General features: G+C 42.0%; 1 protein-coding gene across 1 annotated transcript in view; it reads right to left on the minus strand.

Moving 5' to 3' along the window:
* mtor (mechanistic target of rapamycin kinase) overlaps nucleotides 1-17206 on the minus strand; it is a 277393-nt gene that overhangs the window by 205721 nt on the left and 54466 nt on the right. Inside the window, exons 19-20 of the mRNA XM_061985591.2 lie at nucleotides 9993-10243; nucleotides 9842-9928 (exon numbers count right to left, since the gene is read on the minus strand). Of these exons, the coding sequence (XP_061841575.1) occupies nucleotides 9842-9928; nucleotides 9993-10243 (338 nt within the window). The remainder of the gene's footprint in view (nucleotides 1-9841; nucleotides 9929-9992; nucleotides 10244-17206) is intronic.

The following is a 17206-nucleotide window of genomic DNA, read 5'->3' on the forward strand; positions in this document are numbered from 1 at the left end:
CGCACACATCTTAAAAGTGCAATTTTAAAAAGAGTATACGTATAAAGGCTAGGACAAACAGATTTTTTTTATTTAAAATATTTTCCCTAAAATACGCACTGAGGCTATAAAATGTGTTGTATCCCATTAATCAATTTAATCAATAGTTTCTAAAACAATCGATAGCTATGTCCCTTAAAACCGAGAGACTCTATGAGTTTTATTGAAGATTTTTAGAGATTCAAATATGAAAGCACCTATCGCTCTTCTCAACGAGCAGCGGGTGTCCAAGTGTCCACCCTAACCTCTCTTTCAAAGCCCTTACAGGAGGCTCCGGCTGTTTTTTACATGAACAAATTTAAATTAAAAAAAAGGAGAGAGAGAAGAAAGTTTGTGTTTCTAAACAGATTTTTTTTTCTTTTATATTTATAGTCACTTTTTTTCCTCATGAAAAACTACACACATGTTAAGGCCATTTATGCAAATGAGGTCATGTATTCGACCACAGATTGCAGTCTTTTTGACGTTTCCACTACAGAGGGGCACATGGCCCACTTAAATATCCATCCATCCATTTTCTACCGCTTATTCCCTTTGGGGTCGCTGGAGCCTATTTCAGCTACAATCGGGCGGAAAGCGGGGTACACCCTGGACAAGTCGCCACCTCATCGCAGGGCCAACACAGATAGACAGACAACATTCACACTCACATTAACACACTAGGGCCAATTTAGTGTTGCCAATCAACCTATCCCCAGGTGCATGTCTTTGGAAGTGGGAGGAAGCCGGAGTACCCGGAGGGAACCCACGCAGTCACGGGGAGAACATGCAAACTCCACACAGAAAGATCCCGAGCCCGGGATTGAACCCCAGACTACTCAGGACCTTCGTATTGTGAGGCAGATGCACTAACCCCTCTCCCACCATGCTATTTGTCTGAGTTTATTTTGTGGCGGCCCACAATCATTTCCAAAGTAGGGCAGGGGTGTCAGGCTGCCACCGTGCTGCCCCCACTTAAATATGTGACACTGAATTAGTAATATCTTACTCTCGATTTGAATGTATTAAAATATTTTTATCTAACCTGCTTGCAGTTGAACAGAACAAACCTTGTCAAATTATAGGAAACCACAAAGATTGTTATCAAGGCTTAGGTCAGGCTGATTACAAAAATAAATACCGTGTTTTCCGCACTATAAGGCGCACCTTCAATGAATGGCCTATTTTAAAACTTTGTTCATATATAAGGCGCACCGCATTACAAGGCGCACCACGTTATAAGGCGCATAGAATAGACGCTACAGTAGAGGCTGGGGTTACGTTATGCACCCATTAGATGGAGCTGCGCTAAAGGGAATGTCAACAAAACAGTCAGATAGGTCAGTCAAACTTTATTAATAGATTACAAACCAGCGTTCTGACAACTCTGTTCACTCCCAAAATGAATAAACAGCTGTTTTATTTTTTCCCCCGAGGTAAAGTCAGTGACGTGGTATTTCGTTTATCTTTTAACAACAGCAAGGTACAACATGTAGTGCAACATTTATATCACATAGTGGAGGGGAACTTTTCCTCGATTCAATAAACACGTAAAAAACAGTCTGATACTGTTACGGTAAATCAAACATTAGTGCAATCACAATATAGTAACACTCGAAATAGTGCAAAGCAATAACAATACATAAATAACTCAACGTTGCTCAAACGTTAATGTCACACAACACAACACACAAAATAAACATGTAAAGTTCACTTTATGAAGTTATTCCTCATCCACGAATCCCTCGAATTCTTCTTCTTCAGTGTCCGAATTAAACAGTTGAGCGAATACGGCATCCAACATGCCCTCTGTTGCTCTATTCCCGTGTTCTACTGCGTGACTGATCGCCTTGAGTTTAAACTCTGCGTCGTAAGCGTGTATCTTAAAAGGAGCCATTTTGGGGTCTTTACATAAACACACAAATGGAAATGATACGGCACGCCTCGCACAGTCATACATCCCAGCATGCACTGCGCGCTTCTTCTACGGTAAGAAGCCGCCGACTTTATTTTCCCTCGTAAAAGAAGCGCTTCTTCTTCTACGGTAAGCAGCCGCCGACTTCATTTTCCCCCGTAGAAGAAGAAGCGCTTAGTAGAAGAAGGTCTCGTAGTTGCGAGACCTGTTGTAGCTCAATATTGGTCCATATATAAGGCGCACTGTCAGCTTTTGACAAAATTGGAGGTTTTTAGGTGCGCCTTATAATGCGGAAAATACCGTACCAATCAAATATGTTGCAAAAAAAGGACTGACAGAAAATACATTTCAACAAAATACAATTCTAACTAAATAATAATATACGTGTTTTTTTTATAAACTGTCGATAAAATTAAAGTGCAAATAAAAACACAGCTTCACCACTTCAGTCATAATTTTTGCACTTAAGAAACTTCTCTATGACTTTGGCGCCAGACTTCTTCTGTTTGATATTGTCATTACTGCCACCAGTGGTGGAAAATTGTATTACAACTGAGTACGGCACAGTGGAACCTCGCTTCATGATCGGCTCTATTTGCCATTTTGAAGAGGCGGGGCCCCCTAGGTCACATCCCGTTTACATCCCACACACACATTTTCAGGAGCTTGAAGCTTTCACTTTAAGGATGTTATCAGTGAAGGGGGATTCGTTCTTTTGCAAGTCTTAAATTGTGATGAGACCAAAAAAATGCCACAGCGGACCTTTGGTACAATGAAAGAAGAAGGCAGTACCGGGACACAAGCCGATGAAGGATTGCCTCATTCTGCTAGTGTGTGCTAATGCTATCGGTGACTATGTGAAGCCACTGCTCTTTTATAACTCAGAAACTTCCAGGGTGCTCAACAATGCCACAAAAATTCCCACACAACGTAAAATGATTTTCCGTTTTTGTTTTTTTTGAGCACACCAACAAGACTTGTATGTGTTGACATTTAAGCTTGCTGTAATTTTGTGTTTGGATAAAAAAAGATTGTTGAGCTATTACCCCCTTGTTATTTTGGTCTGCTAATGATATACAGTGTATATATACACTATATTGACAAAAGTACTTGGCCACCTGCCTTGACTCACATATCATCCCATTCCTAACCCATAGGGTTCAATATGATGTCGGTCCACCTTTTGCAGCTATAGCAGCTTCAACTCTTCTGGGAAGGCTGTCCACAAGGTTGCGGAGTGTGTTTATAGGAATTTTACACCATTCTTCCAAAGCGCATTGGTGAGGTCACACACTGATGTTGGTCGAGAAGGCCTGGCTCTCAGTCTCCGTTCTAATTCATCCAGGTTCAGGTCAGGACTCTGTGCAGGCCAGTCAAGCTCATCCACACCAGACTCTGTCATCCATGTCTTTGTGCACTGGTGCACAGTCATGTTGGAAGAGGAAGGGGCCCGCTCCAAACTGTTCCCACAGGGTTGGGAGCATGGAATTGTCCAAATGCTTTGCTATCTTGGAGCTTTCAAAGTTCATTTCACTGAGTGAAGCCAAACTCCTGAAAAACAACCCCACACCATAATTCCTCCTCCACCAAATTTCACAATCCGCACAATGCAGTCCGAAATGTAGCGTTCTCCTGGCAACCTCCAAACCCAGACTGGTCCATCAGATTGCCAGATGGAAAAGTGTGATTCTTCACTCCAGAGAACGCGTCTCCACTGCCTCCCACAATTTGCATTGGACTGGTGATGTATGGCTTAGATACAGCTGCTCGGCCATGGAAACCCATTCCATGAAGCTCTCTGCGTACTGTACGTGGGCTAATTGGAAGGTCACATGAAGTTTGGAGCTCTGTAGCAACTGACTGTGCAGAAAGTCTTTGCACTATGCGCTTCAGCATCCGCTGACCCCTCTCTGTCAGTTTACTTGGCCTACCACTTGGTGGCTGAGTTGCTGTTGTTACCAAACTCTTCACTTTTTTTATAACAAAGCCGACAGTTGACTTTGGAATATTTAGGAGCGAGGAAATTTCACGACAGGATTTGTTGCACAGGTGGCATCCTATGACAGTTCCACGCTGGAAATCACTGAGAGCGGCCCATTCTTTCACATGTGTTTGTAGAAACAGTCTCCATGCCTAAGCGAGCCTGATTCTGATTATTTTGATGGGTGGCCAAATAGGCACATTATAGAGTCTTCAAGGTGCACATTATAGAGTCTTCAAGGTGTACAGTTTTTTACTAAAATAGGGACTTTTGTCGAGACGAGAACCAATTATTCACGTTTACATTGTTTCTCTTACTAAACATATCAAGGTTTTGGTTGGTGAACCATGTTGAAGAAGCGATTAATTTGCAGTGTATTTTTGGCGGCCCTCTATGAGGCGCTGGCTGGCAACCCAGCAATGGTGTACTGGAGAAAGTGTACCAAAGATTAACGCTAATGTAGTCGTTTATGTGCAATTTGTACAAGTTGTTTCAGGTGTTGGCCCTAAATCTGAATGAGGCCCTTTAGAGCTGCGGTGTGAATCCAGATTTTGCTTTTATGAGGCCAATATTCTCCATCACACGACCTAAAAGACGGCGCACAAAGGGAAAAAGCAGATGAGTGAGCGGGCGGTTTGTTCCAAAACAGGAGTGACCTTGTTAAACGCCGGTCCAACTCCTGGATATGATGGAGAGTGATTCAGTTTTAGAATATTCACAGCAAGGATTCCAGAGCTTGGGTGGAGTGCAGAGAAAATGGGACAGAATGAAAGGGTGAGTAAGATGGTATCACACCTCCATGATGTGTACAACACTATATCGCAGGAGGTGTATTTGGTCCACTGACAAGAGGTCCTGGTCTACTTCCTGCATGACTATTCCAGCCCACTCCTCTGGATGCTGCAGCAGCTCAGCTTAAAAAAAAAGAAGAATAGATTCTTTGTTTCCCTCGTCTTTTATGAACACAAGGGGGACCGCTTCTCTCAATTATTCCTCTCCAGGATTTATGGCCCGTTGTAAAGGCGACTTTAACGGCGAGTACGAGGACAGCCGTGCTATTGAATTGCGTGCTTAGACAGGTGGGTTTGTGCTCGATGGCTTTTGCAGCCATTCGCCGTCATTGACGGTACTGGCGGCGGGAAAGAACTGGACGTTGGGAGTGGAAAGCATACCTGCAGACCTGGTAACCGCGCGTAACCCGCTGAGTGTACAAGTGGAAAGAATTTACTGTTGACCTGATTGGATATTTGACAATCGCTGATTCCGGTTAGTGGAGCGAGCGTGTTGTGCGCTACACCGAAATGTGACGGGAAGACTTTGCGTGACTTAGGACAGGGGTGTCCAAACTTCTTGACCTGGGGCCGCATCGGGCTAAAAAAAATTTGTACAGTATATATATAATATGTATATGTATGTACAGTGTATTTATGTATGTATATATATATATATATACACACCGGTATATATATATATATATATATATACACACATACATACATACACATATATATATACATATATACACACACATATATATACACATATACACACACATTTATATACACGTATACACACACACACACACATATATATATACACAAACACACACACACATACATATACACACACATATATACATACACATATTATATATATATATATATACACACATATATATATTAATATATATACATACACATATATATATACACACATACATATATATACACATACATACATACTAGAGATGCGCGGATAGGCAATTTATTTCATCCGCAACCGCGTCAGAAAGTCGTCAACCATCCGCCATCCACCCGATGTAACGTTTGATCAGAATTGCACCCGCCCGCCATCCGCCCGCACCCGCCCGTTGTTATATATCTAATATAGATGATGCAAGGCATTAGTGAGGCATACCTGCCAACTACTCCGGTTTTCCCGTAATTCGTACGGTTTTCATCAACCTATTCCGGGTTACGGTTGCAGTGATAAAAAATACGGTTTTTCATTAATTAAAAAAAAAAAAAGGGTGAAAACTACGCGAATTGCACCTTGTGCAGACAAGATTTTTCGATCGGACACGGAGGAATTAGCGATGTAAAAGACCACGTTGGGACAAAAAAACACAAGTCTAATGCCGTTGCTAGCGATACAAGTGGAAAACTTTCAACGTTTTTCGTCGCCCAAACAGATTCTTTGGATGTGATAAATGCCGAAGTTTTATTTACGGAAGCAATAATTGAGCATGGATTTCCAATCGCACTGGCTGATCACATGGGACAGTTAAATGTTTGTAATGCAACCTTTAAAAATCATTACGCGGTGATCGCGGTCCCAAAAATAAACTTTTCTTGCATGATAATGTCCAGAAAAATTTGCTTTATATTACTATAGAGTCCTTTTAACGAATGAGTTTGATGGTTTATCACAAACCTTAAATGAAAGAAGTCCTTTGTTCTCCTGCACCATGCATGCACTTTGGCCTTGCTTCGTGTTTGGTGCGCAATCCTGTCGGCTGTATTTCACAGCACGACATACTGTTAAAAGTGTTTATACTATTTATGCTTTCAAGTCCAAGTTGAAGAAATCTTGTTAAATGTTGACAGCATAACTACCAAAATACAGAAGTATGTCCTTAATATTTTTGCAGTGCTATTTCTGTTGAAAAGTTCAAATGATTACATTAGAGATGTGATGTGCCACTTTTCAAGTGTCATTAATTTTTCATATTTTGAATTCTTTTGAAAGGCTTACAAAAAAACTACATTTGAATTGTAATTCCATGCTATTGACAGGACTATTAATTTTAATGAAGTTAGCTTACCATGTTTACAGTATGATAATTGTGATAGAAATGTGAATTTTAGGCACAGAATATTTTTTACAATTGAACAAGGCAGTAGATTATACAAGCTTGGACAGAAAGTTAATAATGACACCAATTTTTTTTTTTAATGTAATTGTTTAGTACTGTTTTACCATTTGTTTACTGTAAAAAGTGTTTATACTGTTTATACTTTCAATCAACAAATTGAAGTCTTGTGAAAGGTTGACAGGATAACTGGCATTAACTGTCAAAATAATTTCAAACTATTGAAGTTAGCTTACAGAATAAACATGCCAATCAACCCATATGATTTTTGCTGTAATATTTTTGTTTTGAAAAGTCACTGTGACTGATAGAAAAGTGATGGTTTTAGCAACATTTTAACCTGTCTGAATGCTAATAATCATTTTGCGTCGGGGGGGCGAAGCCCTGAACCCTCCACCAGGACTTTGTCCTGGACCTACCGGGGCCTGCGGCCCTTGGACCCTGGCTACTAGGTTTTTCTGATTTCAAAAGTTGGCAGGTATGGTGAGGTTATAAAGCTTTTGCCTGTTAAAGAAAAGAGACTGATCCAATGCAGCACAGACTTTCGCGTGCCACGCTGTCACGACCCAGACGCACACCAGTGCGCAATCATATGGGAGCCGCGCAGAGCGCACCTCCAAGCGCGTCTCGCTGCCGGCGACGGCCAGGTATGGGCCCGACGCTCCAGCGCCATCCATTTTCAGGGCTAGTTGATTCGGCAGGTGGGTTGTTACACACTCCTTAGCGGGTTCCGACTTCCATGGCCACCGTCCTGCTCTCTATATCAACCAGGGTGAGCCCCACCCCTTTCGTGAGCGCACTGCGCGCGGAGTGACCCCTGTTACGCGCCCCCGGCAACAGGGGTGGCGGGCAGGGAAGCTGCGCGGGCGGAGCGCGCGGAGTGACCCATGTTACGAGCCCCCGGCCACGGGGGTGGCGGGCAGGTAAGCTGCTTACCTGCTGCGCGTGACGCCGGCCGCGGCGAAGGCGGACGAGGCGGGGTGTCGGTGCGGTGGGCGCGGTAGTGACCCTGGACGTGCGTCGGGCCCTTCTCGCGGATCGCCTCAGCTACGGCTCCCGGTGGGGCCCTCTCGGGGGAAGGGGCCTCGGTCCCGGACCCCGGCGAGGCGTCCCTTCTCCGCTCCGTAAAAGTGTCCATCTCTTTTCTTTTTTTTTCTTCTGTTGTGGCATATGCAGCAGGTGCCTGCTCGTTTTTCGTATGTGGGTAACAACATTTAACTATGTATATATATTTCCGAATTGGTTTAACTGCCACCCGCCTGAATCTATTTAAAATCAAATTTTTTAAAATTTCAATCGCCCGACCCGACCCGAGGATAAAATCTAATTTTTTTTTTATTTCATCCGCCCGATCCTGTTACGATCCGCTGCCCGGATCATAGTTTGTTTATGTTTGTGTCACGTGTTTTCAGCACCTTGAGTTTAGTTTGTTTCTGTTGCCATGACGGCAGATTGTACGCACCTGCCTCTGGTTAGTGTTCGGGACGCGCACCTGTTGCCCGGGCACTAATCAGAGGGCTATTTAGTCTTTGCCCTGGCCTCACTCGGCCTGGCTTCCTAGTTTGTTCCCATACAACTGATAACGACAACTTAGATTCCGCTAGCTTTTCACGCTATGCCATTTTGCCTGCTAGCTCCCACGCTAGTCCTTTTGTTTTTGCCTTTTGCACGTCTTTTGTTTGATCCCCGTACGATTTATATGTTCAATAAATTATGTTCCTACCTGCAAGCTGTGTCCGAAGCCGTCTGCATCCTTGGGAGAACCACACCCGCATCACCATGCGACCACGTCGTTTCAGATCCGCGGATAATCCGCAGACTCCGCGGTTGTGCCCGCAAACCGCGCATCTCTAATACATACATATATACACATATATATATATACATATATACACACATACTGTATATATATACACACACATATATATATATATATATATATATATATGGCTGCAACAACTAATCGATTAAATCGATTATACAAATAGTTGGCGATTAATTTAGTCATCGATTCGTTGGATCTATGCCAGGGGTCTCAAACTCAATTTACCTGGGGCCCACTGGATGCAGAAACTGGGTGAGGCTGGGCCGCAAGAAAAGATTTATTAAAAAAATCTAACATGCACTTTTTTATGAATTCAGGGTTTGATGTGTGGGGTGGCAGGGTTGGGGGGACGGGGTTTGGTGGTAGCGGGTATATATTTGTTTCATTATATATATGTATGTGTATGTTACATATATATGTAACATACACATACATATATATATATATATATATACACATACTACATATATACATATACACATACATATGTACACATACATATATATACATACATATATACATACATACAAACATATATACATACATATATATATACACATAAACACACACACATACACATATATATATATATATATATATATATATATATATATATATATATATATATATATATATATATATATATATATATATATATATATATATATACATACATATATTTACATATATTTGTATATTTATTTAAATGGGTTTAAATGGGTGTAATTTAGAAATGTTTTATGGTGGTTGGACAATTTTTATAATATCCAAAAAGTTCAGTGAGCAGGTTGTTATTAAATTTCTGTTAGTTGCATTTCTTTTTTTTTGCAGCATGACTAGGGAAGGTTGTTTGGATTGTGTCATACAAGTAAATGCATTGCTTTTGTTTCAAGGTACATCCAAGGGTCATTGATCTGATTTAAATCACATTGTCCACAAGATGGCAGCAAATATGTGGCATTCAGGGAGCGCCTGATATTTAAGATTAAATTGAAAGTACTGTGATGAACTCATGAAGTCTTGCGGGCCAAATTGAAAAGGCTGACAGTAGTTTGGATACCCCAGGTTTTCACTACTTCTTAATAATAATAGTTGTGTATTCGCCCCACAACATCTTTACTGAATCAACCAAAGAAAACACAGTGAAATAAAAAGGTGCAGTCAGGCCAGACTAATCAATAAAGAAGACATCCGTGAGGGCGTAATTAGCAGGACAGGAAGTCAACTCACTCTGATGAGGGTAAAGATGTCATCCATGTAGGGGCGGATGTGGATTTTCACAAAGCACACCACCATTCCCATCTGCTGGAAGAGGAACTGGAGGAACACAAGGAGGTCAATCACCGCCAAACCACAACCGGCGGTCTCTGGCGCCACCTACCTCTCGGATGCTGGCGTCGCACACGCGGATTACGTTGAGGAAGGCCGGCATGACCTGTGGCAGGAACTGGACACACTTGAGGCCCAGGGACTTGAAGATGAAGGTGACGGCCTGGACCACCATGGTGTGATGGTTGGACAGGGAGGGGTCCCTCAGGATGCGCATCAGCGTGACGATGGCCACCGCCGGGTAGAACTCGTCCAGCGGCAGGTTGCCCATGTTGACCAGCATCTCACTGGTGCTGTAGTCGGCTGGGATGGAGACGTGTTGAGGTTGTTACTGAACTTTATTCTTCACTTATCATCACCCAACAAACACCTTTATTCTCTTGCTGCTAAACTAGTCTGATAACTCAACTACTACTAGTACTACTGACTGTTTGTACTACTATTACTACTAAACCAGATACTGTGTCTAAACCTAGTCTGATAACTCAACTACTACTACTACTTACTGTTTATACTACTACTACTAAACCAGATGCTACGTGCAAACACATGTCTGATAACTCAACTACTACTACTACTGCTGCTAATAGTACTACTTACTGTTTATAATACTACTTCTACTACTAAACCAGATGTTGCATCCAAACATATGTCTGATAACTCAACTACAAACCCCGTTTCCATATGAGTTGGGAAATTGTGTTAGATGTAAATATAAACGGAATACAATGATTTGCAAATCCTTTTCAACCCATATTCAATTGAATGCACTACAAAGACAAGATATTTGATGTTCAAACTCATAAACTTTTTTTTTTTTTTTGCAAATAATAATTAACTTAGAATTTCATGGCTGCAACACGTGCCAAAGTAGTTGGGAAAGGGCATGTTCACCATTGTGTTACATCACCTTTCCTTTTAACAACACTCAGTAAACGTTTGGGAACTGAGGAGACACATTTTTTAAGCTTCTCAGGTGGAATTATTTCCCATTCTTGCTTGATGTACAGCTTAAGTTGTTCAACAGTCCGGGGGTCTCCGTTGTGGTATTTTAGGCTTCATAATGCGCCACACATTTTCCAATGGGAGACAGGTCTGGACTACAGGCAGGCCAGTCTAGTACCCACACTCTTTTACTATGAAGCTACGTTGATGTAACACGTGGCTTGGCATTGTCTTGCTGAAATAAGCAGGGGCGTCCATTGTTACGTTGCTTGGATGGCAACATATGTTGCTCCAAAACCTGTATGTACCTTTCAGCATTAATGGCGCCTTCACAGATGTGTAAGTTACCCATGTCTTTGGCACTAATACACCCCCATACCATCACAGATGCTGGCTTTTCAACTTTGCGCCTATAACAATCCGGATGGTTCTTTTCCTCTTTGGTCCGGAGGACACGACGTCCACAGTTTCCAAAAACAATTTGAAATGTGGACTCGTCAGATCACAGAAAACTTTTCCACTTTGTATCAGTTCATCTTAGATGAGCTCAGGCCCAGCAAAGCCGACGGCGTTTCTGGGTGTTGGTGATAAACTGTTTTCGCCTTGCATAGGAGTTTTAACTTGCACTTACAGATGTAGCGACCAACTGTAGTTACTGACAGTGGGTTTCAGAAGTGTTCCTGAGCCCATGTGGTGATATCCTTTACACACTGATGTCGCTTGTTGATGCAGTACAGCCCGAAGGATCGAAGGTCACGGGCTTGGCTGCTTACGTGCAGTGATTTCTCCAGATTCTCTGAACCCTTTGATGATATTACAGACCGTAGATGGTGAAATCCCCAAATTCCTTGCAATAGCTGGTTGAGAAAGGTTTTTCTTAAACTGTTCAACAATTTGCTCACGCATTTGTTGACAAAGTGGTGACCCTCGCCCCATCCTTGTTTGTGAATGACGGAGCATTTCATGGAATCTACTTTTATACCCAATCATGGCACCCACCTGTTCCCAATTTGCCTGTTCACCTGTGGGATGTTCCAAATAAGTGTTTGATGAGCATTCCTCAACTTTATCAGTATTTATTGCCACCTTTCCCAACTTCTTTGTCACGTGTTGCTGGCATCAAATTCTAAAGTTAATGATTATTTGCAAAAAAAAAAAAAATGTTTATCAGTTTGAACATCAAATATGTTGTCTTTGTAGCATATTCAACTGAATATGGGTTGAAAATGATTTGCAAATCATTGTATTCCGTATCTAACACAATTTCCCAACTCATATGGAAACGGGGTTTGTACTACTACTTACTGTTTTTACTACAACTACTACTACTAAACCAGATGCTGTGTCCAAACTTTGTCTGATAACTCAACTACTTACTGTTTATACTACTACTACTACTAGTAGTACTACTAACTGTTTATACTACTACTATTACTACTAGTTAGGATGACTCAAAAACATGTTTGTTCTCATGGTACTAAACCAGATACTGCATCCAAACCTACGTCTGATAACTCAACTACTTACTGTTTATTCTACTACTACTGCTAGTACGACAACTTACTGTTTGTACTACTATTACTTACGGTTTATACTACTACTACTTACTGTTTATACTACTATTAGTACTAGCATTGCTACTACTACTACTACTACTTACTGTTTATACTACTATTAGTACTAGTACTGCTACTACTACTTACTGTTTATGCTACTACTACAACTAGTACTGCTCCTGATACTACTACTACTGCTAGTACTACTACTAACTGTTTATACTACTTCTACAACTACTTACTGTTTATACTACTACTGCTGCTACCACACTACTTATAGTTTATACTACTACTTAATAATAATAATAATAATAATGGATTAGATTTTATATCGCGCTTTTCTATTATTAGATACTCAAAGCGCTCACAGAGAAGTGGGAACCCATCATTCACTCACACCTGGTGGTGGTAAGCTACATTTGTAGCCACAGCTGCCCTGGGGTAGACTGACGGAAGCGAGGCTGCCAGTTTGCGCCTACGGCCCCTCCGACCACCACTTATCATTCATTCATCATTCATTCACCAGTGTGAGCGGCACCGGGGGCAAGGGTGAAGTGTCTTGCCCAAGGACACAACGGCAGCGATTTGGATGTCAAGAGGCGGGGAGCGAACCTGCAACCCTCAGGTTTCTGGCACGGCCGCTCTACCCACTACGCCATACTGCCCCCCTTACGGTTTATACTACTACTTACTGTTTATACTACTACTACTGCTGCTACTACTGCTCCTGCTATGTCCTACTGCTATTTCCACTTAATGTTTATACTACTACTACTACTAATTGTGTATACTACTACTACTTATTGTGTATACTACTACTGCTACTGCTAATTACTTTTTATATTAGTACTGCTGCTACTACAACTAATTTCGGTTTATACTACTACAACTACTACATCTGCTGCTACTACTACTACTACAGCTTCTATTGCTACTACTATTTCTACTGCTGCTATTGCTACTACTACTTCTACTACTACTTACTGTTTATACTACTAATGCTGCTACTACAACTACTTACTGTGTATACTACTACTACTGCTACTGCTACTACTACTTCTACTGCGTTTCACCTCAAATGGACAATTATCCATCCCATCCGCACATAAACACATTTTCAATACTGCTTTTCAGGCTCACAAGAAGGGCTGGAGCCTAGCCCAGCTGACTTAAAATCAGCATTTACAGTGCAAATTAAGTTTTAAATCAGTTTTCCAAAAATAATTCAGTTGATCTGTCAATCAATATACTTTCTATGCTGTGTATCGTTCTTAGGGTCACGAGAGGGCTGGAGCCTATCCCGACTGATTTACCATGAACACACACTGCAAATTATGACCTGAGTTTCGCAAAGGATTGTCCATCTATCAATACATTTTCAATATTGATTATCTTAGGGTGATGGGGAAAGCATGAGCCTACCCCGCTTGATTTACGATTGGCATACACAGTGAAAATTAAGATCAGGGTTCCATCAAAGATGGTGGAGGATTCTTCACCGATTAATACACATTATATACTGCTTATCCTACTAAAGGTCACAGAAAGGGATTGAACCTATCCCAACTGATTTAAGACCGGCATTTACAGTGCAGATTAAGTTCGGTTTTACCCCAAAAATATGTACGTTCATCTGTCAATTAATACATATTATATCCTGCGTATCGTTCTTAGGGTCACGGGGAGGGCTGGATCCTATCCCAGCTGATTTAAAATGAACACACACACTGCTAATTAAGACCGGAGTTTCACTAAAAATAGCAAAGGATTGTCCATCTATCAATACATTTTCTATATTGATTATCTTGGGTGATAGGGGAAAGCTGGAGCCTACCCCAGCTGATTTAAGAATAGCATTAACAGTGTAAATTAAGGTCAGAGTTTCACCAAAGATGGTGGAGAATTTTTCACCAATTATTACACTTTCTATACTGCTTATCCTGCCGGGTCACAGAAAGGGCTTGAACCTACCCCATCTGACTTAAGATCGGCATATAGAGTGCAAATTAAGTTTGGTTTTACCAAGAAAAATTGTCCATCTGTCAATCAATACATTCTCTATACTGCGTATCTTTCCAAGGGTCACGGGGAGGTCTAGAGCCTATCCCAGGTAATTTAGGATGAACATACAGACTGCAAATTAAGACCAGAGTTTCACTAAAAATGGCAAAGGATTGTCCAACCATTAATACATTTTCCATATTGATTACCTTAGGGTAAAGGAAAAAGCTGGAGCCTACTCCGGCTGATTTAAGATTGGCATACACAGTGCGACTCAGGCTCGGAGCTTCATTGAAAATGGTGAAGACCTGTCCATCCACCTGCGCATCAATACATTTTCTATACTGCTTATGCTGCAGAAGGTCGCGGAAAAGGCTGGAGCCTATCCCAGCTGAATTAAAATGGGGTTTCATTGTGCAAAGTAGGACCTGAGTTTCACCCAAAATGGTAGAGAATCGCCCATCTGTCCACACATGTTCTATACTGCTTATCCAGGTCAGGAGTCGCGGGGAGGGCTGGAGCCTATCCCAGGATGGGCATATACAGTAAAATTAGCTCTGAATTCTAACAAAAACGGTAGGGAATGATCCGCCCTTCAATACGTTGAGTCAGCCCTGGGAAGGGCTGGAGCCTATCCCAGCTAACTTAAGACAGGAGTATTGAATGGTGGAGAATGGTTCATTTGGGCATGACACGAAGATTCTGCTGCATTTGATAGAGGTTTATGCTTTTCTTTACCGCCCTTCAAACACTATTGTTGACTCGGTCATTAGTCAAGACATCTGTCAGTCCAGAGCCCCTGGGCTCCAGCAGCGGGTTGGTGCATGAATCACCGCCATTCCGAAGTCACAAAGAGAGAAATACTTCATGAGAGCGTGACGGTATTAGTGATGGGCTCGCTTTCATCTGCATCAAAGATGTCCGTGGAGAAGCCAGCGTCTGCCAAGGTAAACACGTGGTGAGCTGCATGAGGTCATCATCACAATATGTCTGCAGTATGGTTAGTATTATTAGTCTTATGTAAGTTCCTGATAGGTTAGCACCACTTGCCACGAAACTGCATGCTGGTGGTGTTACTCTCTGCTGTAACAGAGCACGAGGAGTTTAAAATAATAATCGATTTTTGAATGATTCCTTTACCAGTAAAGATTCTTAATAGGTTAAAAAAAAAAAAAATCATCCATCCATCCATCCATTTTCTTTCGCTTATCCGAGGTGGGGTCGCGGGGGAAGCAGCCTAAGCAGAGAAGCCCAGACTTCCCTCACCCCAGCCACTTTGTCCAGCTCCTCCCGGGGCATCCCGAGGCGTTCCCAGGCCAGCCGGGAGACATAGTCTTCCCAACATGTTCTGGGTCTTCCCCTTGGCCTCCTGCGGGTCGGACGTGCCCCAAACACCTCCCTAGGGAGGCGTTCGGGTGGCATCCTGACCAGATGCCCGAACCACCTCATCTGGCTCCTCTCCATGTGGCTTTACTTTGAGCTCCTACCGGATGACAGAGCCTCTCACCCTATCTCTAAAGGGAGAGACCCGCCACCCGGCGGAGGAAACCCATTTCGGCCGCTTGTACCCGTGATCTTGTCCTTTCGGTCATAACCCAAAGCTCATGACCATAAGTGAGGATGGGAACGTAGATCGACTGGTAAATTGAGAGCTTTGCCTTCCGGCCCAGCTCATTCTTTACCAAAACGGATCGATACAGCGTCCGCATTACTGAAGACGCCGCACCGATCCGCCTGTCACAAAATAATAAGAGTTGTAGAAATTATTGGAAACTCAAGACAGCCATGACATTATGTTCTTTACAAGTGTATGTAAACTTTTGACCACGACTGTATATACAGTATATATATACACCGTATTTTCCAGACTATAGGGCGCACTTAAAATAATTTTTTCCCCTCAAAACTTGACAGTGCGCCTTATAACCCGGTGCACCTAATGTAAGGAATAATTCTGGTTGTGCTTACCGACCTCGAAGCTATTTTATTTGGTACATGGTGAAACGATAAGTGTGACCAGTAGATGGCAGACACACATAAGAGATACGTGTAGACTGCAATGTGATGGCAGTCACACATAAGAGATAAGTGTAAACTGCAATGTGACTCAAGTAAACACCGACATTTTATATGTTCCATTGAACATATAGAACATTACACACGGCGCTCAAAAATCTATCAAAATGTTTAAGTACGACTTTGGTAAGCTATGAAGCCGCACTGCTTGATGGATTGTCGCCACATTAAACATAGGAGTATTATTATGGTGTGTGCATAAGGTAAGACATTATCTGGCGTTTTGTTTCGCAATATTATGCAAAAGCAACTTTTCTTACCTTCTGGTACCTGCTGATCTGTATTTGGGATCTGCATAAATTCTGAAAAATTGCACGCATCCGCCTTTGTAGTCCGTGCCGACACCGTAGTCGTTAAGCTTCTTCTTTTTCTCTATCTTCTTGTTATGGGACATTCATCCTCAACTGTTGCCATTTCTAATATAAAGTAGTGTAAATTTCTTACTTATATCTGTCAGTAAACTCGCCATGAAAGTGCTAAAACATACCAAAGAAAGTGAGTTTACATTATTCACCCAAGGAACTTTAGTTATTAGAGTTCTGGTCGGACAGTTTTTCACGGGACACATTTCCGACCTTGTTGTTGTTTCCGGATGAGGAGATGCTGCTCCGTTATTGATTGAAGTAAAGTCTGAATGTCATTAAAACAGTTAGCTCCATCTTTTGACACTTCTTCCACTCCTGTCCTT

This window comes from Nerophis lumbriciformis, linkage group LG23 (genome assembly GCF_033978685.3).
Source record: "Nerophis lumbriciformis linkage group LG23, RoL_Nlum_v2.1, whole genome shotgun sequence".
Taxonomy (NCBI): domain Eukaryota; kingdom Metazoa; phylum Chordata; class Actinopteri; order Syngnathiformes; family Syngnathidae; genus Nerophis; species Nerophis lumbriciformis.